This window comes from Sceloporus occidentalis, unplaced genomic scaffold (genome assembly GCF_023333645.1).
Source record: "Sceloporus occidentalis isolate IW3139 unplaced genomic scaffold, rSceOcc1.0.p SCAF_54, whole genome shotgun sequence".
Taxonomy (NCBI): Eukaryota; Metazoa; Chordata; class Lepidosauria; order Squamata; family Phrynosomatidae; genus Sceloporus; species Sceloporus occidentalis.
The window spans coordinates 5,770,767-5,798,092 of NW_028317034.1; the positions used below are offsets into that span (position 1 = coordinate 5,770,767).

At 38.1% G+C, this 27,326-nt stretch overlaps 2 protein-coding genes across 3 annotated transcripts; one reads left to right on the forward strand and one right to left on the reverse strand.

Moving 5' to 3' along the window:
* Positions 1-803: 803 nt before the first annotated feature.
* Positions 804-25,170, forward strand: LOC149288067 (trafficking protein particle complex subunit 3-like protein). Of its 2 annotated transcripts, XM_089492194.1 has the most exons (6): positions 804-845; positions 5,879-5,926; positions 6,686-6,783; positions 7,292-7,391; positions 24,066-24,251; positions 25,051-25,170. In XM_089492194.1, exons 1-6 carry the CDS (start codon positions 804-806, stop codon positions 25,168-25,170), a joined length of 594 nt encoding a protein of 197 aa, XP_089348320.1. The 2 variants fall into 2 exon arrangements, with proteins under 2 accessions (XP_089348320.1, XP_089348321.1); XM_089492195.1 differs by lacking the exon at positions 5,879-5,926.
* CALHM5 (calcium homeostasis modulator family member 5) lies at positions 13,286-16,477 on the reverse strand. The gene is made up of 2 exons (XM_089492130.1): positions 15,938-16,477; positions 13,286-13,678 (listed from the first exon to the last, which is right to left on the reverse strand). Exons 1-2 carry the CDS (start codon positions 16,475-16,477, stop codon positions 13,286-13,288), a joined length of 933 nt encoding a protein of 310 aa, XP_089348256.1.
* Positions 25,171-27,326: the final 2,156 nt, after the last annotated feature.

Below are 27,326 nucleotides of genomic sequence, written 5' to 3' on the forward strand. Positions count from 1 at the left end.
GTAACAAATTAATTATAATGCTTGATACGCACAGAAAACCTGATGTGAATTGTATTTCCACTTAGACATCTGTCGCCTTTATAAATATGTTAAGTATGTATCAAAGGAGAAGAGTTAATGTTATTTACCTAATAATTGATCATTACAATTAAAATATAAAATGTATTTCACTATTTTGATTATTTTGTATGCTTATGGCTAGCAAAAATGTCAGTATGAAGAAGCAATATGGTTGAGGACAGACGTAGAGAGGACGGTGTAAAACCATTTTTCTTTGAATTCAAGTTATTATTTAAGCATATTGTTTTATAATTTACAAAGTTTATTTATGCTTCCCTCATCTAGTTGAAGGCCTGTGTTATTTTTATTAATGGAATCGCTTTTATTTAAAAAAAAAGAAAAGCTAAACTGTATTTCAGAACCACCAACCTTTCGTGTATCATGTTGTTATAGTTTGAAAGCATGCTGATTTGTTTAGGGGTTTGAGCTACACATCACACAAAAACTGACTGCACCGAGCCAATTTAGCCCTGAGTTTTCCATCCGGCTAAGTGAAACAGCCACATTATTTCTTCTGAGTCAGGTTATTGTGCTTTCAGACAGTTCTGGCAATCAATTTGCTTTCCAATGCTTAATGCACACAGATTGGAGGAGGAGCAGCAGGTTCAACAGTGTTGTAGGAAACCAGAAAACACAAGAGCTATGGAGTGAGAAACGTTCTGCAAGGTGAACGGGCACATTTTACAGGAAAATAAATAACAAATTGCCATTTTCCCCATTTTCATACATAGACATCAGGAAGGATGTCAAGGTCATCAAACAGGAAACAAGAAATCTACAAAATAGTAAGATCTTTTTGGATTTTGTTTACAGAACTTGTATTCCATTATTTCTTTACCTTAACTTCTAATGGTCTGATGATTATATCCTTTCCTTCATCCTTTATTCCTTTCTTTTCATTGTTCCATTATTTTGTTTGCGCTGTGCACAAAACATTGTTGCAGTAAGCATGCTATAGTGTGCAGAAAGTGTGTTATGTATGATGATGCTATCGCAATATCTTAATATGATGCTTCTGCTCCTTGATGTTTTGGTTCATCATATTACATTGCATTGCATCTGTACAGCAATAGCAAATTCCATAGTGTTATTACAATTGTGAAGTGTGACATTTAACAATAATATCAAAATTGATAGTATAAAAAGGACAATAACCTTAAAGTATGTTAATACGTAGAAGAAGAGGGCCCTGCTCATGCAAGGTTACAATCCAATAGGAGGTTGATGGGGAATGAGACTGAAGATCAGGGACCAAGATGATTTGATTTTAGTAGCAAAGGTCATGTGAAGAAGTCAGTGGCGTGGAGATCTCAAAACAGGAGCGAACAGATGGTCTGTCTCAGGATGCAGTTTGTCCGTAATAAGGGATTGATTGTTTGGTTTTCTAAACAGGTAGGTTTGTAGTAAGCATTTAAGGTAAGAATAAGTAGGGGAAAGTCTGACAGAACAATGTAGGGAATACCACAGAATGAATACAATGTGGTTAGAATTCTGGAGACTCTAGTGAGAAGTAATAACAGTTAAAGAGAGATACAGGTCATGGGCAGGGAGAAGAGGATGGTTAGAAGGGTATTTGAGGATAAAGGGCAGAGGAGGTCATAGTGTTGCTAAGGACTCTGTAGGTAAAAGTCAGGGGTATAAATTGAATTCTTGACAGTATGGGAAGCCAGGAGTACAGGGCAAATTTGAGAGACAGAACCACTTTGCAGGGTACAAAGTACCTGACACATCCTTCAACTATTTTAGAGAGTACACAAGAATTAGCCTTGGCTATAATCCAGCAACACACCAAAGGAAAGATGTATTGCCTTTGAGCGGAATAACATTGCAGAATGGTCCATGTTTATGTTATTTCTGTGATCTTTAAGCTAACTCTAATTTTAGGCTCTGACTACATTTTGTTTCTTTAAGATTAATGATAAGCATTGACTCTATAAAAATTTGCAGGTGAATAAACCAGGATAAATGACTCACTACTATAGTACTGTTATTATAGGTAATGGTTAACCTCCATTATTAATGAAGTGGCAGACCTCAGTACATTTCTATTTAGAGATGAGTCCACAAGAACACTGCATTTTCACACTAAACCCTATTGATCGAAACTGCTACTAACATTGGTGCAGTGACCACCAGACAGCTACAGTATCATAGGCTGTTTTAAAAGTATTTGTTTATGCTCGTCATATGTATGAAAACTAGCAGAAAGACTGTAAGCTTTGTGCTGAAACCCCTTTAAATTCAGCTTATTTACAAAAGATTGGATGAGAAGGAGCTAGGTGAAGCAGTATACTAATTTAGGGGATCTTGGCACTAATTTATTTCTACATTGGATGTCTTTATGTTTGTATAAATGATGTTTTTCTCTGGTCCTGACTTGCTATGATTAGATTGCCATGTTTTAATGGTAATTGCAATCATGGGTATCCACAGGAGCGTTTTGGGGATTATAAATATATTATAACTATGTATTAAAATAATAGCCCTGTCCAAGGCATGAGGCATATGCAGACTAGAGTGCCTCCACTAAAGCCACCATTAAACTTATAAAACTTACCCCAATATTTTGTAACTTCTGGGAGTCTATTTTGAGATGTAGGGCACCTTGCCATGGAGCAAACTAAGGTTTCACGTTTTTTCAAACCGCATATGGTCCTTATGCATGTTTACAGGGCTAGTAATGATTTTTCTTTGAATTCCTTAGTAAGAGACAGATCCAGGATATGTTTTCAGTATGAACAAAACAGTTTGACCTCATTTTATCTTCCTTTTTAGTACTAAATTGAAAAAAGAGATGATATACATGACAACCCTTCTGTAATAATGCTGACATCCAAGGCTATTATTTGTGAAAATGACTGACATAACCAACCTTATATTTGGGTGTGTAGCTATAATGCTTCCAATAAAGTAGTGTTTAGGAGTGTACATTTTGTTATTAAAATAATAAAACAGATCAAAAGCTGTTTTTCTGATATGACATTTCTAGGGTTGATTTTTTTAATACCTGGTGATTTTATCACCAAATTAAACTGACTAAAAAAACATGATCCAACTGCTCCTATGAAAAAATTAGGGATCTGTGTTATATTAACCTACTTGTGTCTCACTAGGACTCATGTCTGTCTTTCCCCTTTTCCTACTTTGATGTCCCCCTTTTCTTAGGAGCTCAGAATGTTTGCTAGGAATGTGTAGATCAAGGTGTTCCATAACCCTAAAAGTATATTAAATTAATAAAACATTATTATGCTATACATTATGACTGGTAGTTACCGTATTTCCCCAAGTATAAGATGCTCCCATGGGGGCCGAAATAAAAAAATATCTATTACATTTACTCCCCCACCTTACCTGAACTGCAGATCTTCTGCTGCCGCTCTCAGACTTCCGTGGGGGGCGCTGTTTCCCTCTGCGCTGCTCGAACAGGAACTGAGCGGAGTCATGTGATGGGATGTGCATTCACATGACTCCACTGGGTTCCTGTGTCGCCTCGACGGATCAAGAGACGCTGCTGAGCAACACAGGTAAGCAGCAGGTCCCCTGTCCTGTCCCCTTTCCAGTAAAAACAAATAATAAAAAAAATCTACCACCACTGAATAAGACGCACCAAATTTTTAGACCCCAATTTTTTCTAAAAAAGGTGCGTCTTATACATGGGGAAATACTGTAAAATGTTCAACTCTGCAGTACATGTGTTACTTTTAGGCACCTGTGGATGGGCCCAATCCACAGGTACCAAAAAGTAAAGGATATCTCATTAAACTGGTGATTTTTTTTTATAACCACAGAAGACCTATTCTAGATTCATGAATACTAAAATCTGTCCACCGAATACTTTTCACTGTTTATCTTGGTGACTGTGCATTCCTGTATTTTTGCTGCAAGGTGAAATAAATGAATCTCCTACGATACCCACCCATTGGCCATTTATCAGGTCCTAATTGTGTTTACTACATTTTATACATTAACATGTTCCAGGGAAAGGATATTTTAAAATCAGTGACACCCCTAGACCAAATATATCTAAAATCTTGTTCGGAAACGTTTACAGAACATGTTTAGAACCTCGGGAACATGTCATTTGTCAATGGCATTGCACAAGGGCACAATTAACTGTAGGCCACCAACATGTAACTAATTTGGATTTTACTAAGTGATGAGCTGAAATGGACCATCATTACCCATTAAAATTGCTGCATCAAATACAAATCCTTTTGGTTTTATGTTGATAAATATTGATGTTTACTTTCAGAAATGCTTTTAAATTACTCTTTGATGCCCCAAGGTAGCATCATTAAATGTCCAAATGCGTTATGAGAGACACTAAATAAATTGGAATTTTCCAACCCTAACATTAAAAATGTTGTCTTCTAGATCATTGTAACAACCTAGTACAAAATGTTGAATGGAATAATTGGTAACCATTAGAATTTTGTGACTATATGATTACAAATAGAGGTTGTAGAGGTATCATGGCTAAGTTGTCAGTTTTTAGACCGTCTTTGACCTTTTTTCATCCAATTTTTTGATAACCTAACTCTATAGATTTTGTCTCTTATATGACAGCAGACAGACAGATAGCCTTGGTACAGTCGAAGGGATAGTTTACTGTACCTAACAGTCTTACAAAAGAAGAACTTTACTTTATGAAAAAGACCAGACGTAGAAGCTGCAGCACTCCTTCTTGCCTCATTCTTGGTCCGATGATTCTCACCATTGATTAGCTGCTTGAAGCAGCCAATCAGTGGCAGAAAAAAACACTCCCATTAAAATCACAAATCACAGAATCACGACATACCCTAAGTCAGCACTGGAGCTCGCTGGCAGTAGGTATATCACGTGCCAAGAGAATACATGTCCTGCATGGAAAATAGCTGGGGGTGGGCAAATATATATCAAGGGATTTATTCATTAAAGTGCTCATGATGGTTTAGTTATCCCTTTAAATGGAATGCAAGAAGATGACATGATGGATTGTAAAAGGGAGACCAGCTAAAACAGAGTTATAGTATTCAAGACAAGAAATGATGAGGGCATAAACAAGAGCCTTGCATCTTGTATTGGGAAGGGGCAATGTTTTTAAGATGGAGACAGCAATTTTTTTTTAAACAGAATCGTGAAGAGTTTGAAGAAACAGAGAGTGGTCCACGATATCAAATGAAGCAGAAAAGTTATAGCGGTCTCATTAGAATGTTGAGAGTGGAATCCAGATGGAAGGGGGTCAAATAAATAGTTGGAATCAAGGAACTTAATGTCTAACAAGAGCTGGCAGTATCACCTTCCAACAACAGTGTCTTAGATCTCCCAAAGTTGTTTTGCAGCCATGGCTAAAAGTTTTCTCAAGGAATCATTCCATACAGCACTTCTCTGGTTTGTAAATGAGGTGTCATTTACTTCTTCATTTGCGTTGAGCCATTCAGTGCTGGGGTCACTCTTTTCTGTCGCTTTGAACGATAGGATGACACACATCAAATGATTTTCGGCATCCAATGCACAATATTATATCAAGGGTATTTTTAGCTCTGAGTGCTTATTGTTTGAAGAGTTGTTCTGTGTATGATAGCTCTCCAGGGGAGCTACCAAGGTTGCTACATAGGTAATCACATTTGCAGGGCTTTCAATTGGTTACACATATAAGATTGTCTAATGCTTACATCTAGTCCCTGAGTAAAGACATAAAATCATAAGGTAATAGTGTATAAAATAGTTGTTTCCATGTAATAAAGCATTAGGTGATGATTGCCATTTTTTTTTTGATTTTTAAGTCAGCATATTGTTTATATGAGACTTAATTATATTATTAATATCTGCGTTTCAGGATTGGAATTTACCAGCTGTTTCATCATCTGCTGCTGCGCATCACATTGTAAGTACTATACTTTTACATTTAGCATTATATAGAGGCCTAGGAATTCTCCGTTGCAAGAATAACATATATAATATGAATGTAGGAATACAAAATGGTTGATAGTAGAATGTATTTGTAGATTTTTCTTTGTCTTGCTGAAAATAACTAAACATGCATATGTCTAAACAATCATTAGTTCAACCAAGGAGTTGTGAAGCAGAGCTTGTATTAGTTTCTATATATACTACCATTCAAAAGTTTCGGGTCACTTAGCTGCTTAACTCAAGTTGTGAGTCCATCTGTGAAATCAGATCTTTTATAATATAAATAATGGTACTAGACAGGGATGTCTGTTGGCACCAATGTTACTTGTTTTGTCTATTGAACTGCGATTCTTTTTAGGAAGTCACCTAATGTAAAAGGGATCACAGCTGGGAATCACTTGTTTAAAGTCACAGTATGCGCTGATTACATTCTGCTCACTCTGACATACCCACTATCTTCAGTCCTTAAGTTTTGGCTATTATTACACCCCTCACATTTTTGTAAATATTTAATTATATCATTTCATGTGACAACACTAAAGAAATGGCACTCTGCTACAATGTAAAGTAGTTAGTGTACAGCCTGTATAACAGTATACAGCCAAACAATGTAAATCTCTTTACAATATTTCAATGTCAGAATTGACAGGAAATTAATTTAATTATTTTACTCTTCTGTTATTTTTATATTATAAAGTACATTAATTTCATGGCCATATCTTTTATGTTCTAGAACAGAGATCTCTTTGCACTCACTTATGGGGTATTAGTGGCTCAGCTGTGCAAGGATTTTCCAAGTGATGAAGATGTGAATAAGTGCCTGGATACAATGTAAGTATCTTTCTATTTCTCTATCTAATATTTATTTATTATAGTGCCGTTAGAGTTTTCAGAAAACATGTGGCTTCACTTAACTGAATTCATTATGAATTATGAAGGGCAGTCCCTAGCAAAAAAGTGCAACTAATGCGTTGTCCAGTTGGCAAGGTCATTTTCAAGAATCATTCTATATTATAAATGGAAAATCAATATACTAAGGACTGAGCTGGTCCTTTATAAAGCATAGCTAAATCAGTGAAGAGTGACAAGAGAAGGTCACGTTTAATTTTCCATAAAATAGTAATATTTGGTAATTGAAATTTTCAACTCAGCTTCCATGTAGTTTTACATAAAGGGTGAAAAACTTTGTTTACAACCTTTGTGCACCTGAAAACTGATATCAGGTCAATGAATAGATGGTAGAAGATATTTTTAAATCTATTATGTGTATTCATTTATATGAAGTGATTGGTACATGTTATATAGTTTCCATAATATTTTTCTTTTGCCTTTTTCGCAGGGGTTACAACATTGGAATAAGGCTTGTGGAAGACTTTTTGGCTAATTCTGGTATTAAAAAGTGTCGAAGCTATGGTGAGACAGTGGACATAATAGCAAAGGTATATAAATGTTGCTTTGATTTTTGTTTTGCATAAAATTAGGTATTTAACCCCTTAACGTCCATTGCCGGGTCAGGCACGTCATGCAAAACGGTCACTTAACGACCTATGACGTGCCTGACACGTCATGAGACTTAAACAAGCTTAGATCACTTTCTAAGCTTAAACGGTGTTGCTGTAATGCCTCGATGTTGAGGCATTCAGCAACACCGAGATCGGCATGATGGGCCATGTCTGGCCCCTCCCCGGGGCCTCAACATCCGCCATACATTGCCCGTTTTAAAAGCGTTTAGGAGGCGATCAACGATCACCTCCTAAACTTCAATGGTGTCGCTGGAATGCCTCAATCAGAAGGCATCCAGCGACACCAAATACTTACCCCAAGGCGGGCTGTGACCACTCCGGAGAGCGGTCACAGCCGCAGCTGCACGCAGTCTTCGCCATCCGCAAGATGACGGCGGCCCGGGAAAAAAAAAAAAGAAAAAGTTCGCTAGAGGGTCTCCAGACCCTCTAGAGAACTCTGGCTCCACTTGCAGGTTGAATACAGGTACTGCATTCAACCATACAAGTCAATGGAGCCCAGCTTTCTAATCACTATGTGATTAGTAAAATATTTAAATAAAAAATAAATAAATAAAAAGCTTAAAAAAACATGGTAACATTTAAAAATTATTATGCTTTAGAGGAACTATCCAGTTCCAGCAAAATGTAAAAAAAAAGTCCAAAAAGAGTAAAATAAATAAAATAAAAAAATAAAGTTTATTATTATGAGCAAGTGCTAAAATTAGCGCTGTATCTTCCCAAAAATCCTGACATGGAAAAATTTAAATAAAAGCATTTCAAATACCTAAGGGGTGTCTAATTTAAAAAAATGAATGGTTTGATGGGGTAAATTGGAGTGACCGGGCTCAAAGATAGGGCATAGACACAGACTGACCGAAATGGGGAAAAAAGCGCACTTCCAAAATGTGGCATTTTAACCCCAAACACCAGACAAACCCATACATGTGGGGTATTACTGAACTCAGGAGATGTTCCTAAACACATATTAGGGTGTTGTTTGATAGTGACGTATACCTGGAGCTATAAATGTATACCCAAAGTACAATTTGTGTAAAAAAAAATACCAAAAAAATACTAACACAAAGTGTGGCAAAGGCAGTGGTAGAATCTCATGCATGGAAAGGGTTAAAATACTTGCATTTGAAATACCTTGGGGTGTCTAGTTTTCAAAAATATATGGTTTGATGGGGTAAATTGAATTAGCCGGCTTCAAAGATGGTCCTATTAGGACATGGGGGCAGAATGACCAGATGTAAAAGTTCCAAGTAAAAAAATGAGCACTTCCTATATGTGGCGTTTTACCTCCCAAACAACCCGACAAACCCATGCATGGGGGGTATGACTGTACTCGGGAGATGTTGCTGAACAGATATTGGGGTGTTGTTTGAAAGTGATGTATACCAGGAGCTTTAAATCCATACCTGAAGAGCAATTTTAGCGATAAAAAACACAAAATAAATTACTACCACAAAGTTTGACAAAGACTGGTGGTAGAATTAGTGCATGGAAAGAGTTAAAATTCTAGCATTTGAAATACCTTGGGGTGTCTAGTTTTCAAAAATATATGATTTGATGGCGTAAATTGCATTGGCCGGCTTACCAGATACTCGAAATGGCACATGGGGGGAAGAATTACCAGATTTGGAAAAAATGGTTTTGAAATAGCAAAACGCTACTTGTACTTAATGCTCCATAACGTGCAAAAAAAAGCATAAAAACATAAAAACATAAAAACATTGGGTATTTCTAAACTCAGGACAAATAGTAGAATATATTTAGTAGGTTTTTTCATTAGCTTTTTTGGATGAGTAAAAGATTTTTGGGGTAAAAGTCAGAAAATGTGGGGTTTTTTTACATTTTTCATCATATTTCTTTTTTTTCTTTTTTGGGGGGAAATTAGATAATATGATTAAAACAATGGTATCTGAAGAAAGCCCTTCTTGTCCTGAAAAAAACAACATATAATTTGTGTGGGTTCACTAAATGAGTGAAGAGAAAATTACATCTAAACACGAACACCGCAAAAGTGTTAAAACAGCCTCGGCCCCAATGGTACAAAAGGTAAAACACAGCCTGGTCCTTAAGGGGTTAAACATTTGTGCAATTAGGGGTTACTGAAGGGAGCTTACCTATGGCCATTAGTTCTTGCCGTCTACTTTATAACATTTATCTTGTTGGCCTGAGTACAGGGCCCTGGTGCTTAAATTGCCCCGGGGCCCCACAACTTGTCTGTGCCTTCTTTGGCCCTTTCCCCCCCTTCCAACATACACTCTGGCACACATATGTAAAACACACTTACACAAATTACATACACTTAATCATACTCACTAACACACACGTACACATTCATTCTAACACACACTCCCTTTCACCCACTTAGATACATTCTCACACACCTACACATACATTCTCACACACACCTAGACATCCATGCTGACACACACACACAATTACACATTCATGCTCACGCACACAATTATACATCCATGCTTACACACACACACAAGTACACATCCATGATCACACACACACACAATTACACATCCATGCGCACACACACACACAATTACACATCAATGATCACACACACAAGTACAAATCCATGCTCACATACCCACACAATTACACATCCATGCTAACACACACAATTACACATTCATGCTGACACACACACAATTACACATCCATGCTGACACACACACAGACACACAATTATTCATCCATGCTATTGGTGGTTGTGCCCATTCACAAAAAAAGGCAGTAGGGAGGAGTAGGCAACTACAGACCACTAATCTTACATCTGTAGTGGAGAAGTTAATGGAAACTATGTTAAAGGATAGGACTGTTGAACATCTAAAGTCAACATGGGTTTACCTCGGGAAAATCATGTCAAACTAATCGTATTGATGTTTTTGATTGGGTGACTAAAATAATTGATCAAGGTGGTGCCATAGACATTGCACATATAGATTTCAAAAAATAAAAAATATAATTACTTTAAACAGGATGGGTACAATGTGAATGGTGCCTTTTCAGGTGGAACCTATGTACTGCTGATGCCACTATTTCTCCCAATTCTCATTATCTCCTCCTTCTCTTCCATTTATCTTGTGTCCACATTTATCTTGTGTCCACATTATCTCTTCCCTATATCTTTCTCTCAATTGTTTCTATCTCTCTTCTTTCTCATCTGTCTCTTCCATTTCTCCCAGTCTCTTACCTTTCTTATGTCCTGTGGTTGAAGTGGGAGGTCTGTTCCTACAGACATCTGTTTCAGTGCTCCATCAGGGACCATATAAAGTTTGAGTTTTGTAGAGCAGGGCAGAATGGGCAGACTAGTTGGGCTGAATGGTTCTTTTCTGCTGTCAAAATTTATGTTTCTATGTTTCCCCCATGAGTAATTTTATTTATATCAAAGCAGTCGTGTTTTGTACACACCAAACAGAATCTGATAATTAAATCTGTCACTAATCATGAGAAAGATCTTAATGTCTCTGATGCCATAACATCTGCAAAAGTGTTTAGATTTATTAAGAAGTCATGAAACACTGATATGAAAATCACGTAAGTAAAGATTGCACAATTATGAAAGTCTCATTGGATAACATTAAAAATAATATTAATTAAACAGATACTTGCTAATTGGTACCAATCAATACACTGTCTGTGATTTTGAACATGTTGGCTTAGTGCTGGTATTCTCATTTTATTGACGCTTACATCTGTCATGGTGACTGCTTGATATATTGCACGTCACAAAATAGTTTGAACCCCAGAGTTATTTTTATAATTAAAGGTTGAAGCTGAATGGTTCAAGAGAGTGAGGACTGGGTATTACACCTCCTTGATACTGTCAATGATGGAATGCTCTCTGAGCAAGCAGAGGATCAGTCTGCCATTTGAACCTTCATATAGCTCATCAGCAGGGTCCAGTTTATATCTTTCTACTCACAAATGTGCAAGGAGGTCCACGTCTTTACAGTTAGGGTGAATCCTAAGCATACAAATTGATTTGAGAACAACTCAACCCAGTACCTAAGACACCGGCAAGACAGGATGCACTATAGAGAAGGCCATTAAGCTAAAAAACATATCTTAGGTTCTTGGTTCCCTTGTGCAGAGGAAATTTGCATGGTTTCTGGCTTCTGGACTGCTGTTGTGAGCAGGATCAGACTGATATGATAATGGACATTTTCATCTGTAATGGCACAAGTCAGCTAAAACCTGAGACACTCATAAGCGAGGATGCACTGTAGGGCAGACTCTTAAGTTACTGTCTGTTATTGGGTGAGTTGTTTTCATGCCTTTTGTATGCAATATTGTACGTTCTAGTTAAGAAAATAAACATTATAAATTGTATTATTTCCTTTGATGGTTTAATTACATAAAAATCAACACAGGACACTTTTATAAATTTCTGTAGCAAAAATCTATCTGCTTTTGTGCCACTTGACACTTTATTTTTAAGAAAATTTTGGTTACCATTTGGCATGAAAGTGTCAAACCTTAAGACTAATAATTCAGGATGTATTGTCACCACAAGCTTATCACATCATTTATGAACCTTTTTTTAATTATTTTTTTTAAACCATATGGAATATTATCTTTGTTAGTGGCAATTCATAACAATGCAAATATTAACACAAAGCTGTTTAGGCAAGCAATGTGAAGTAGATTTTTTGCTGGAAATTGCCTGGTTGCATAATAAATAGCTAGCTTTGTTGCATATCTGATAAAATTTGTATAAAATATTTTTCCAGGACACTGGTAAACAGGTGGGACTGTTCCTTTTTGTCAGTAAATGACACCAAAAGGCCTTTTCTTTATAATTAATCTAAGACTAATGATAGGAGAAAAAGTAGGAGAAATCGGGTATGAAAAAATGAACAGTTTCAATAAAAACCAATTAGATAAATCCTATTTTACTAAGCAGGTGTATTTGTGAATTGCTACAATGACTGGATTCTACTTGTTGTAGCTACTATCTTTAGGCTGGTACAAAAAGTAGAATCCATCAATCGATGTCTTGATCTTGTATATGACTTATGTCCTGGTGGCAGACAAACTTTGCGCATATGCTGATGAGTAGTCTTCTTTTTAATGTCACATTTGACTCCACTGTGTCTAGCACATTGCCAAAGTAACCAACGATTTCCTTTAATTACATAAGATAATATAAGGTACATACTTAAAGCATTACAACATTTCTTTTTAAAAAGATACTTTAGAAATATTGTAAATGCTGCATTTGTTGTTAGTATTAGAATAACAAACTAGTTGCTTCCAGAGCAATAGGCAAATTAAGATTGTAGCAAATACAAATTTTCTGGATCATGTATATGTATATTAAAACCACATTGTCAATAATATCACAAATTAATGGATGGACTCAAGAAGCGATGAAACATTCTATGCGCAGCTACATGTTCATAAAACCCGTAAGAATTTTTAGCTTGTTTCGTCTGTAATATTTATAACAATGTATGTTGGACTAGATAGGACTAGATGGCAAGCTTGCGGACAGGATCCCCAACCCCTGTTGTATCTGTATGTACAAATGTATATTTGTTATGTATTTGTTAACAACTCCATCTTTATATTGTAGAGTGCTGCGTAATATCCTAGTGCTTAATAAATAAAGGATACTAATAATAATAATAATAAAGTTGGAAAAGTTATAAGAGGGGAGACAAAAGCACTGAATTATCCGGTAAGCATGCTGTCAAGCTTTTCTCAGTCTACCACATATTGTTGCTTGTTGAAACTTGTTCAGCTGTATAATACTAGTTCATCATCACTTTGCTTCTTGGATATTAAAGATGGAAAAATACTTACACTATACTTTGCTCTCCATCTACAAATTCCATAAATTCTTCTTTTTTGGTACCATCTGTATTTTCACAATTTTCTACAAACCTATGAAGTGTGCTGTAGTACTGGTGGTTTGAGTTGATAGGGCACAAAGCGGAAATTTCCTCCCAAGACTTATTGTCCGGCATGTCAAAGTCATCTGGTTTCTTGTTCTCAAAGAAGCTCCTCAGGTTTCTCTCTGCAAGTTTGGTGGCATATTCTTGTACCAACTGATCAAATTTATCTCTTTCTTTTTCAATGTAAATTCTCCAAAAAGTCATCTGTTGGGAACTGACTTTAGATCGACAACTGACATAACAGGTGCTTAAAAGGCAAATTACAGATGATGCTACGATCAGCCACCAGCCTAAAACCTGTAATATACAACAAAAAGCATTAACAAATTATTTGACGTCATCAGTAGTAGGGTTCCAAAGTTTTAGGGACGCTAAAATTGGTTTGGAATGCAAAAGCATATGTGTAAACATTTAGTCCATTCGTACTAGTACTAGTGCTTTGTAAACTTTTTTTGTCCATCTGGGGATCTCTGAAATCTTTAAGTAAATTTTTGACCCAGAAGAGTGTTTAGTGAATGTGTACATGTTTGTGTGGACGTGTTTGTATAAGAAAGAAAGTAAAATGGATATAAGCCCAAGTGAGAAACTAAGTCAATCATTGAAGTTAATATATTTCATTGTGCTAAAGATGTAAAGTCACATAAACTAGACTTTGGATGTCTCTTCTTCAGATAGAATGCAAGAAATAAACAGAGAGGAAAGTCTACAGATTGTAATATGTGTTCAAAATTTAAGGTGTTAATTTTTCTGTTTTACTATTCCAAATGTGAGAGTGGTGAGTAATTTCTTGTGGTCTGTATAGTGGTATACCAAATGTGGGCCTTAGAAAGCTTATAACATTATAGGACTTACTATTTATACTCCATCAGTAGTAGATCTAGGTGAACCATGAACAAGTATTAGTAACATAGTAACATAGTTCATAAGGTTGAAAAAAGACCAAAGTCCATCAAGTTCAACCTATATACATATTGTGTCCCTACTGTGTTGATCCAGAGGAAGGCAAAAAACCCTTATGAAGCAGATGCCAATTGCCCCATACCAGGGGGAAAATTCCTTCCCGACTCCAAATATGGCAATCAGAATAAATCCCTGGATCAACGTTCTGTCCCTATTAATCTAATATCCATAACTTGTAATATTATTGCTTTCAAGAAACACGTCCAGGCTCCTTTTGAACTCTTTTATTGAGTTTACCATCACCACTTCCTCTGGCAGAGAGTTCCATAATCTCACCGCTCTTACTGTAAAGAACCCCCGTCTGTGCTGGTGTAGAAACCTTCTTTCCTCCAGCCGTAGAGGATGTCCCCTTGTTATAGATACAGTCCTGGGTATAAATAGGTCCTGGGAGTGATCTCTGTACTGTCCCCTTATATATTTATACATAGTTATTAAGTCCCCCCTAAGCCGTCTTTTTTCCAAACTAAATAACCCCAATTCTGATAATCTTTCTGGGTACTGTAGTCCTCCCATTCCCCTTATTACTCTGGTTGCCCGTCTTTGAACCCTCTCCAGCTCCACTATATCTTTCTTGTACACTGGTGCCCAGTACTGTACACAGTATTCCATGTGTGGTCTGACTAGTGACTTGTACAGGGGTAGAATTATTTCCTTGTCGTGGGCATCTATGCCCCTTTTGATGCACCCCATGATTTTATTTGCCTTAGCAGCAGCTGCCTGACACTGGTCGCTACAGGTAAATTTACTATTGATTATAGAATACAAACCTCAAGGCTGTTCTTAAGAGGATAACTGTATTATAACTCATATTAATGTACATCTTTCATAATCAATGATTACGCAAATAAACGGTTGGAGGGGTCAGTTAAATATAATCCCAATAAAACTGACAGAGTACTTTATAACACCTTATAAAGTAAAAAGTGGGATAACCATATGCCCTAGTGGTGACTGTGTGGTACTACAGGAATATGTATGCCAATTGTTTTTTGGGGGGGTTAAAAAATTTGAAGCTTGAAAGCTCTGTGATTTAAAGGATTCCGAACAAAAGGATGTCTCTAATGCTAAAGCTTTCTGTCTACCAAAAAAGTAAAATTCAGTATGAGAGAAGCTAAGAAACTGTGAATAAGGCAAATACACAGAAAGTAAGTCATGGGTACATACACTTGGGATCTGTGATGTATAGATTTGTGGAGCTCCCCCTTTAGATTAAAAAAGGGAATTTCAATGAAGTCTTTAGAATGATAAAATCATTCACACGGTCACAATCCACTGCTGCAATATGCACTGTATGAAATAAAGAATACTAGCAACAATAACATAACATAACAAAGCTTATATAAATGACATATTTGTCATATGTTTGGCTTTGATCTTTCAAAGTATTTTGGAGTTAAAGGCAACTAGAAAACCAAACATTGAACTTTTATCCATGTTAATCCTACTTGTCAAGATCAAGGCTAGGGAATGTTAGAAAGAAAAAAGTATGTATTTATAGCTGGGTTTAAAGCCGTATTGTATTAAATGTCAAGATATATAGGTATATATAAACAAAAAACGAAGAGTTGCAATGGATCCAGCAGCCTAATTTCATACCTGAGACTGAGCTTGCAGAAGCAGAACAACTTCTACTGCTTCTGTTGATGGCATTGCCGTTTTGTTGCAGGGGGCCTTCCACAACTGATTACTGCATTGCTGTGACTTGTTTTGGCACACATATTGCACATGTTGAGGATTTTGCCAGCCACTCATTGCACAAGCATAAAATGATCCATTTAGCAAAGCTATTGAGATCCACATGACCGGTACTACAAAAGCATTCATTGTAATCTGTAAAAATATCTGAAAGCATTGACAAGGATTCCACTGGGGGAGAATCTTCTTCGGGTTCAGACAGCAGCCAGTAAATAACTTCCATGTCCTGCTGTCAAGGAAATAGCCTAAAACAAGTAGTATGACTGCAGGGGCAAAAAGGAAAACAAGTCCATAGGTGAGGTTCTGGTGGCTGCAAGGGCACTGGAAGGCAACAAGAGAAAATATCTGTTGGCTTCCCACAGTAATCAGTGCCAGAAAGCCATAGCCGATAGCTGATCTCCTGTCGACACAGAATTTCACAAACTTCTGTATGACATCCATGCTTGAAATGGGAAGCAACACATCACAAGTCTGTGTTCTAGTTTACGAATTTAAACCTGTGTGGCATCTCAGATGTGAAGAATAAAACCAGTTTGTCAGGTTTATATGATTCAGCTTTTTATGTTGTCACTTTCCAGTAAAAGCTTAAAAGACCCCACGAAAACATTTTGTAATTTGTTTTGTGTTACACGCCATCAGCTCCTGTTAAAAGGGAAGCTTGGGGGAAACACATAATCACGGTAAGATTACTTGCTTAATTATGGAATTCTCAGGATGATATGATAGTAAGTTAATAGTAGGAAAAAGTCATAAAAGTAATGGTTTTAATTAGGACCTTTCAATATGTATTTAGTATAAAATATTTTAGTGTATTTTTTTTCAGATCATTATTGCTTTTTGTTTGTGTGTCTTGTTAAATACCCAGTTTGTTTTGTTGATGTAAAGGAATGTAACCCTATCATGTTTTTATTGGTTTCTTCTGTGCAATATAAAAAACCCAAAAGATTTTGATCATAAAAGTGATCTGTGAGTTGCCTAAATCCCACATTATACCAAGGGTTTCTTCCATAAGTTAGGTGCCATATAATAAACCTGATTCATGTTCAGTAACTTCTGCCATGAATAATATCCTATATACATAGTTTTAAAATTTTACTAGGGAGCACAATGCTCTATCGCATACTAAAGTATCTGTTAGGGACAGGTATTTTCTTATTTATATTTCTAGTGGGAGGAGTGCAAGGGACGTGGGCACCTTTTTTAAACTTATTTGATGGGAGATCCCTTTAGGGTACCTCAGGGATCCTTCTTGTAACTAGATGTTACCCCTTATAACATCATGGTGACATTTATTTATTTAAGTACATTTGTTTTTAGAACACAGTTAAAATGGTAAAACTCCAAAGAAAATATATTATTACCTGTATAAAACGTAACTTTTATTAAAAATCAAAAATAAAAATAGGAGAGTCTTTATGATATAAAGTATATATCAAACATTTTAGTTGTAGTAGCAAAAAGCCATAGCAGTCTCTGCATAAATGCAGTAAAATTACCCAGAAGCCTTAATGCCGTGTCTTAATATATAGGATTAACCATTTATCCTGACTGGGTAGTCTCCATTCATAAAACAATGAAGTAGTCTCTTAATGGATGTTTCATTACCATAAGTACCTGCAATTGAATACTGCAAAAAGTGGGGGGAAAATGTATATAAAATTCTGACTGTTCTTGTCACGTACATCAGGATCCCTAATCCCTAACCATACAAATTTTAAAAAAGCGGCACATAAATGGTATATATGCATTTCAGCATTCGACTGTTTCAGTCAAAGAAATCAGCGTACACTGCGTGAGATTGTTGCTTTTGTAAGGTCCCTCCAGGAATGAATTCAATATATCAGAACTACTTTTAACCCTCCAGTTTAATGTCATAACAATTGTAATATTTTTTCATTAAGCAGTTAGATCACTATAAATGGAAAAAGAGCTACGTCTGAATACATTGTTGCCAAGACTGAATCTGGTTACAGATGCTAACATTGTAGACGGTCAAGACATCTTGTTTTAAAACGAGCATCAGAATGGGGAATAAAGGGAATTTAAGTGACGGTGATCGTGGCATGGTTTTTGGTGCCAGACGGGCTGGTCTGAGTATTTCAGAAACTGGTATTTTCACATTCGTTGTGTGGACAGAAATGCCTTGTTGATGTCAGAGGAGAATGGGCAGACTGGTTCAAGATGACAGAAAGGCATCAGTGACTAAAATAACCACTCGTTACAACCAAGGTATGGAGAATACCATCTCTGAACGCACAACATGTCAGACCTACAGCAGCAGAAGACCACCCAATTGTTGCTGACCATGTCCTTCCTTTTATGACCATCGTGTACCCATTTTCTGATGGCTACTTCCAGCAGGATAATGCACAAAGCTCACATCATCTCTAACTGGTTTCTTGAAAGTATGCCACAAAAATGAAGGCAGTTCGGAAAGCAAAAGGGGGTCCAACCCGGTACTAGCAAGGTGTACCTAATAGAGAAGCCAGTGAGTGTGTGTAGTGCTGTAAAACGTATTTGCCCCTTCTGTATTTCTTGTATTTTTGCATATGTGTCACACTTAAATGTTTCAGATCATCAAACTAATTAAAATATTAGACAAAAGAGTAAGCACAAAATGCAGTTTTACAAAGCTAACTGGGACTCCAGCAAACCACGGTGAGAACCATTATCTACAAATGGAGACAATTTTGAATAGTGGTGGACTACCAAATTTCCTCCAAGAGTGCGTCGACAACTCATCCACAATAAGAAAGAGACTTCCAAAAATGGCATCCATGGGAAAGTTGCAAGGCGAAAACCATTGTCCCGTTGCATATTTGCACAAAAACATCTTGAACTTTTTGTTACATCTGAAGTAGAGCTAAGACAGCATTGCGATATACACCATACCAACAGTCATCATACCACAATGGTGTGGGGTAGTATGATGGTTTGGGGCTGCTTTGCTGCTTCATGACATGGGTGCCTTGCCTTAATTCATGTAACCATGAATTCTTCTCCCTACCAGAAAATCCTGAAGGAGAAGGGCTGGCAATCAGTTCATGACCTAAAGCTCAAGCACAGTTGGATTGTGAAGCAGGACAATGAAGCACAAGCAAATCTACCTCTGAATAGCTTAAAATAAACAAAATAAAGATTCTGGAGTGGTATAGTCAAAATCCTGACTTGAATCTCATTGAGCTGCTGTGATATGACCCTAAAAAGGCAGTTCATGCTAGAAAAACATCCAATGTGGCTGAATTACCATACAATAATTCTCCCAAGAAGAGTGGGTCAACATTTCTCGACAGAGGTTTAACACTAACCCTAGGTTCACCCCTAACCCTTTAACACCATACACTGACATACAAACTCAATTGACTCAATTACAAACATAATTTGCTGACACATTCACACACATGCTAACACCCAATACTTACATTCATATCCTCTAGATATTTGAGCAGGGCCCTCCTGACCTGTTGTTTCTGCAAGTCAAATTTTTATGTTATATACTATTAGTTTTACTAGTTATATACTACTAGACAGACTACTAGTCCTTTCTACAGATTGTACAGTGCTAGGGAATATGATGGCACTATATAAAACAATAAGTAATAATAATAACATATGCTCATGCTAACACTATACACTAACATACACTTACACACTGAAACACATTTACATACAGTAACAGACACACACATTACCATATGTTGACTAACTTCTGACAGTAACACACACACACTAACACCATACACTCATGCACAGACGTGTTAACCCATACACACACTCTATGCGGATGAACACACGTGCTAATGCTATACAGTAACACAACACCATGCTTACACTACGCTAACACCACTAAACATGTAAATGCTATGCAACACACATCCACTGACTCTCAACACTTAACATACATGCTATATACCGTATTGGCTCGAATATAGGCCAAACTTTCCCCCCCCACTTTAAGTCTTTAAAGTGGGGGTGCGGCCTATATTCGGGGTCTAGCGCCGGGCAGGCAGTGGGGTTAGGATACAGATCCCCCGCAGCGGTGCAAGGGACCTGCATCCTACTCTCCGATACGCTCAGACAGCCTCCCCTGCCGGGGGGGGGTGCCGGCACGGGAGGTTGTCTAAGCGCATCGTGCGGACGGTCACCGTCTGCGGAGGTCGCATTTTACTTCTGCCCCCAAGACTTACCAGAGCAGACTCCCAGGTGTCTTGCGGGGCCGGCGGGGGACATCTACGCAATACACGTATACAACTTCCGGTGCTGGCACATCCGCTGAATGCCGGCACTGGAAGTTGTATACGCGTATTGCGTAGATGTCCCCCGCCGGCCCCGCAAGACACCCGGGAGTCTGCTCTGGTAAGTCGGGGGGGGGCAGAGTGGCAGCATATCTCGGGGGGGGGGACAGTGGCAGCATATCTCGGGGGGGGAGGAGGAGGAGGACAGTGGCAGTAAATCTCAGGGGGGAGGAGGACAGTGGCAGCATATCTCGGGGGGGAGGACAGTGGCAGCATATCTCGGGGGGGAGTGGCAGCATATTTCGGGGGGGGGGGAGACAGAGTGGCAACATGTTTTTTTGGTGCTTTTAGGGTGCGGCCTATATACGGGGGCGGCCTATATCCGAGCCAATACGGTATATATATGTATGTATACACACACACACTCTACTCCCCATCCCCCTTACTTCGCTGAGTCATGTCTCCTATGCAGCCTGCACTATATTTGTAAGCAGCTGCCCAGTGGCATCACAAAAAATGTCAGGTCCCCTCTGCAAGATGTATAGTTGAGACCCCCAAGCTCCTCCTACACACACGCAGTAACATACAAAAAAAAACATACTAGCAAGCACTAACATACTTACACACAGATTCAGTAACATACTTACATACACATCCAGTAACATTCCTACACACATACACACACAGTATCATACTTACACACAGGGACGGCCTTAGGGGTGTGCGACCTGTGCGACCGCACAGGGCGCCATGGTAGCAGGGGCGCCTGCCTGGGACTTAACTTGAAACATCGTTTTTTTTTTTTGCATTTTTTTTAAACTTTATTTAACATCATTCATGTTAAATAAAGTTTAAAAAAAAACAAAACATGATGCTTTAATCTAATCCCGGGCAGGGGTGCCGAGCGGTTGCTTGTGAAGTTCTCAGCAGCCGCTCGGCGCCCCTTACTCTCCGTGACTCCGTCCCGGTGCTGGCATCTCATAGTCCGGCGCTCAACATGAAATGCCGGCACCGCGGCAGAGCGAGAAGACGGCTGCCTCCCGCTCTCACCGCAGGACTCCGGCAACAAGGTGGGGGGGGTGTAGTTTGAAGGGGTAGGGAGGGGGGTGTAGTTTGAAGGGGCAGAGGGGGGGGTGTAGTTTGAAGGGGCAGGGGGGGTGTAGTTTGAAGGGGTAGGGGGGGTGTAGTTTGAAGGGGCGGGGGGGTGTAGTTTGAAGGGGCAGAGGGGGGTGTAGTTTGAAGGGGCAGAGGGGGGTAGTTTGAAGGGCGGGGGGGTAGTTTGAAGGGGCAGGGGGGAGTTTGAAGGGGTGGGGGGGCAGTTTGAAGGGGCAGAGGGGGGGTAGTTTGAAGGGGCAGGGGGGGTAGTTTGAAGGGGCAAGGGGGTAGTTTGAAAGGGCAGAGGGGGGTAGTTTGAAGGGGCAGAGGGGGGTAGTTTGAAGGGGCAGAGGGGAGGGGTAGTTTGATGGGGGGTAGTTTGAAGGGGCAGAGAGGGGGGGTAGTGAGGGGGGGGCGCCAGAGGAGTAGTCCGCACAGGGCGCCACAACGCCTAAGGCCGGCTCTGCTTACACACACTAACAGACTTAAGCACATATACTAAAACACACTCATACAGCAACATCAATTCAAAAAATATTATAAGTTGAAATACAACCTAAGGAAGGATGTGTGTCCAATCTTCTACTAAGCAACTTTTGTAAACCTGGTAAATCACCTTGTCTAGCTTTTCCTTCTGTAGAATGTGAACAAGAGGGAAAACACAAAACAGTGTTGCCAGTAAGCTAAAGTTTGTCCAATAGTACAGTGACAAATTAGCTTATGGACAATACAATGGACATTCTAGCATAGTATTAAATATATAACACCCTATAGCTAAAACTACACAAAAGCATTTATCTACAGATGGAAATTACATAGAGATAATGATGATTAAAATATAATTTAACACGGTAATTTATTGAACACCTGTCACCAATTATGGATGTTTGATGCTTAAGTGTCTCTACGGTAAGTATCAAATAATGTAAGGTAAGGCATATTTTATTGCTGTGACAAATGTTTTTGGTTTTGAAGCATCGTGGCTGACGTGGTTCAAAAATACAACCAATAATTTTATAAAAGTGTTAAATCTATAATGTAAAAAGGCTATATTACCATTAAAAGGGGAAACACACCTCTTATAATATAGTATAATGTTAACAAGTTCTTCCTAATTGCCTTTCTTTCCAAGTTCTCTAACTACTGCCCTTGTTAGCTCAGAGCTATTACTTTTATACAAATGCAGAATCTATCCTATGTGGGATTTGAGGCTTCCTTACCTTTGCTGTGAGTGGATAATATCCAGTGGATAATTATTGTGGCAAAGCATACAGCAACAGAGAGTAAATGCCCAGGTACTCAACATCCCCTGCAGCTCCTATTCTGAAAGAAACCACCATTTCAGTCATAGTGGCTCCAGCTTCACCGCTTGCCCATACTTGCTTGACATCTAGGCCATATTTGTAGGCTATATATATATGATAGCATTATATAAACATATTCGGGGCCAGTACAAACTATTGTGTGGAAATCTGTTCATAAACAGGACTATGCATAGGACACGTGGTCATGCGTTCAGACTGGAAGAAAGGAGATTTAGTCTAAAGCAGAGGAAAGGGTTTTTTACAGCAAGGACAATAAGGATGTGGAATTCTCTGCCTGTAGAGGTAGTTTTATCGGAGTCTGTACAGAGGTTTAAACAGCAACTGGATGGATACTTGGAAAAACATAATATTCAGGGATATAATCTTTAATTATGGGGAAACAGCTTATTGATCCAAGGAGAAATCTGACTGCCATTTTGGGGTCAAGAAGGAATTTTTTTCCCTGGTAAGTGCAAAATTGGAAAGTTTTTTTGCCTTCTTTTGGATCAACAGCAACAAATTAACAGATATAGGAAAGGCTGAACTTGATGGACGCATGTCTTTTTTTCAGCCTATATAACTATGTAACTATATATATATATATATATATATATATATATATATAAAATCAAGGAAACTGGCTATGAAGGACTATCCCTCAAGTGATTTTTTCATGAGTTGACCTAAATTAATGCAAATAGGGTTTTCAGAATGTTCAACTTATAAGAGTTTATTTTTTCAACCTCCAAATGTAAGTATAGAGAGCTTACTTATTTGTTTTTCCAATGAAATTGGAGCATATGCATGTTTTTAAAACTCATTTTATCATGTATTGGGGAAAATACATCTAACCTGCTTCTGTTTAATGTTTGAAGAATATTTGGAAAAGATGATGTGTTTATTGGCTAACTGGCATATAATGGATTGCAAGCTTTTGAGACTTTCGAGGTCTCTTCTTCAGGCATATTATTATAATAGAAAATTCAATATAGACTTGCATCAGTGAAATAATATAAATGAGGGAAAGAAATAGAGAAAAAGAGAAACTGAGATCCTATAATCACCAAGGAGAAGGCTGTTCCCGATTACCTTAAAAGAGTGCAGTAAGAAAGAGACAAACTGGTGATAGCGCTATTGAAAATAGTGTGCTAAGAGACTGGAATTACATTTTTATAAAATGCAGCTTTAATATCATATTTAAGTAAAACAATATATACAATAAAGTGTATTGGCATCCAGAATAAAAATAAAAAGAAGTGAATGAAAAAAACACTTGTTTTGCATCAAGATTTTGTGATTCTATATATATTTTGTGATTTTGGATTCTATATAACAGAAATGGGCTATAAGTCTGGGCAACAATTGCAATGATAAGTGCCTGTCATCTAACCATAGGTAGCTTTTAAGATGTACCTTGGAATCACTCCGACAACAATTGGTGTGAATAATGGAGGCAATGGCTTTTCCCTCGTTCTGGATAAAAATCCACTTGTTGATTTTGTTGAAGAGCTCCCACCTGGACGATCTTCACTCTCCTACTGTAACCTGCTATCAGGAGTCATCAGGGGTGCACTGGAAATGGTAATGTACACTTGTTTAAAATGGCACCTCCAAAAGCGAGAGAGAGAGATATGTATTATTGTGTTTTTGCAATTTATGACCTCACAGTGTGGTTGTCATGGGGGTCCAGTCAGTACTGCTCTATTGGGCCACACAATCTTGAGGGGCCTCCACATTCCCAAACTAGTGTACTTCACCTCATCTCTACCCTGAATAACGATGGCATAGGGTGGGATTGTGCTTCTGTGACATGTGATGCACTGGTGATAGATTAGGTGGTTTTTTTTTTGGTTTTTTTTTTGGTTTTTTTAACATGGAGAGCATCTCTTTGAATGAAAGGGGGTTTACAGACTCAGGCATCCCTGTAAATAAGAATATATACTTTCCACAAATACGCACAAGGGTCTGAGTCCGCAGTGGTTCCTGAGCCAGTGCGGGAGTTGTTGTATCACGTGCATGGAGATGTGTATGGCTAAACACATCTCCTGCACGGCACTTAGTTGGAGGGTGGGGAAATGCTCAGAAGGCATTTTGGATTTGCGAAATGGACAGCATGAAAATGTAAAGGGACCACAAAACTATCATATTTGTAAAAGTGCATATGATGGCTGGAGTGTCCTTGTAACATCACTGAGTGGAAATATTTCTGATAGTGGCCCTGACTTTACATATCATTAACTTTTCAGATGACATGTTGCTGAATGTTAAGCAGAATAGGAAAAGGGAGATGTTCAAGTAGATTTCACTACAAATTATTCGTAGAAAGTATCCCTCAACGTGTTGCATCTCAAGAAGCAATAATCATATTTTATTCCTGCAGGTACATTTGCCTGCCGATGTCACTTTTATTCAAGATATTCTTAAAGGAGATGATGTTACTGAAATAGGAATTACATTTCTCAGGAAGCTTGATGATAAAAAGTCCAAGCGAAACAAATAATGTCCATGTAAGATAATAATTTGTCTGTCTGCGTAATGTTACATATGTATATTGAAATAACAATACTGATAATAAAACAGCAAAATCTATTTAAATGTTATTATTATTGTCATCTTTTATTTATATAGTACAACTGACGCATTGCTTTTTACGGTATATTCATACAAAGGGTTTGACTGAGAGGCTAAGACACAACGATACATTAGATAAAGAGAGCCCAGCTAGCAAGCTTACAAACTATCCCAACAAAAAGCTCTATCACTGTGTTTCATTCAAAGTTTAGAATTGTATAGATTACTCGTATTTCTTATTCTATCCAGCATGCTGATCCAGCTGCATGGTGGGAGCTTGTGATTTATTTGTTTCCTTCATAATACCCATTTATTGCTCAATAACTTTAAAACCAGGCATTATATCATGACCATTAGCAGTTGCTAGAATAATTATACATCTTTGATAAATGTGTCACTTGTTTTATCTGCAATTTCTGAGAAATCTACCATAAGAAGGTCTGAAATAAAAAATAATATTACACTATATATTATGATGAAGCACATTTTTGGATTACACCATTGGTTTCATAGGATCTGGTCTTAAGCTTTGAATTCTGAGCAACACATGATCCACCTCATGAAAAAATGTTGGCAGTATCCCTGTACTATAACACAAATCTTAATCGAAATATTATCCACCAATATTCATATTATTATATAAATAGAATAGTCAGAGACACCTGTGCAGAAAGCAGTTTACTGTGTGAGTCAAAATCAGGTTCATTATGCTTAAAGTGACCTTAAAGATTACTTCTAGAGATTTGACAAATTAGCCCTTTAACAATATGCTTTAGTGGTCATCATGTTTGACAGTTTGCTCTACGGAGCAGCATCCACTATGTGGAACAAATAAATTCCCCTGTGTTGCGGTTTATTTGGCTGATATCCTGCATGGCAGACAATTGACAATAAAAGTGTTGCCTGGGCATGAGTTTCTATGGAAGAATGTTAAAACTCCAGAGTTTAATGTTAACAAACAAAACACAATTTAGTAAAAAAAATTTTGAACAGAACTGAATTAATCAGTAGAAACCAAGAGTCACAAGCAAAGGCTGTTTGGTTTGCAGCCTTTGCTTGTGACTCTTGTATTGGCCCCTGTTCTGTTTTTTTTTTTAAGCAGTCTCCTGTCTCTATACTGCTGTGTGCCATGCCTAAGTGCTATCCTTCTGTGTGCCCAGCCTGAGGGCTATCTTGCTGTGTCCCTTGACTGAGGACTATCCAGCTGTGTGCCCTGTGTAAGGGCTCTCCTGCCGTCATTGATATTAAAGTTCTCAAAGAAGAGTGGTCACTAGAGACTGCCAATGGAAATAGCACCGCAACCATAATAAAACATACAGGATCCTAGGAAGCAAGGTGGAATCGTTACACTATGGGTTTGTGGAATGCCAGGTTTTTATTTCCTGACCCTGTCCTCCCAATATGACATCAAAGTAAAGACTGACTCGTATTAAGATTATATGTGACTCTCAAGTTAAAATCATTATCATTATGAAACTCAACAAAGGATATAGCTTGATCACAGCTGCCCTGCCAAATGAATATGAGATTGTCACTGTATCGTATATACATGATAATAGATGATCTAAAGGGGTTCCCATCTTCAAAGATGTGGGACACCTCCAACCTACCTAAAAACAGGTTGGCAATGGAGGCAACAAATTTGGTACCCATTTTCACACCAGCTAAAAAACAAAAAAATCCCCCATGTCGTTGCCCTCAGCATGAATTACCAACAAGTCCGAGACAGCCCCCAAACATAAGTACCTCATAACCGGTAACAACATACCCCGTGACCCAAACAATCTCACGCAGATAGGTCCATGGGGAGGCCCAGTTGCAGACAGTTAACCCTAACTGCGGCTTTCGTTTGGACCCAGTACACATGAGACTGGCCGATAATCCAATGACGAAGCAGGGGCTCTGCAACAAAAAAAACACACTAAATCATGAAAATAAGAGGATAACCTCCCCCCATCATCAATGCAACAACCTATGCAACCTATCATATATCCTAAAGCAACCAGACTCCCACCGCCCTATCCACCGAACAAGATCGTCCCCCAAGCTGAGCTGCCTCAGTTGCAGCCCTTATGCAGAAGGAAT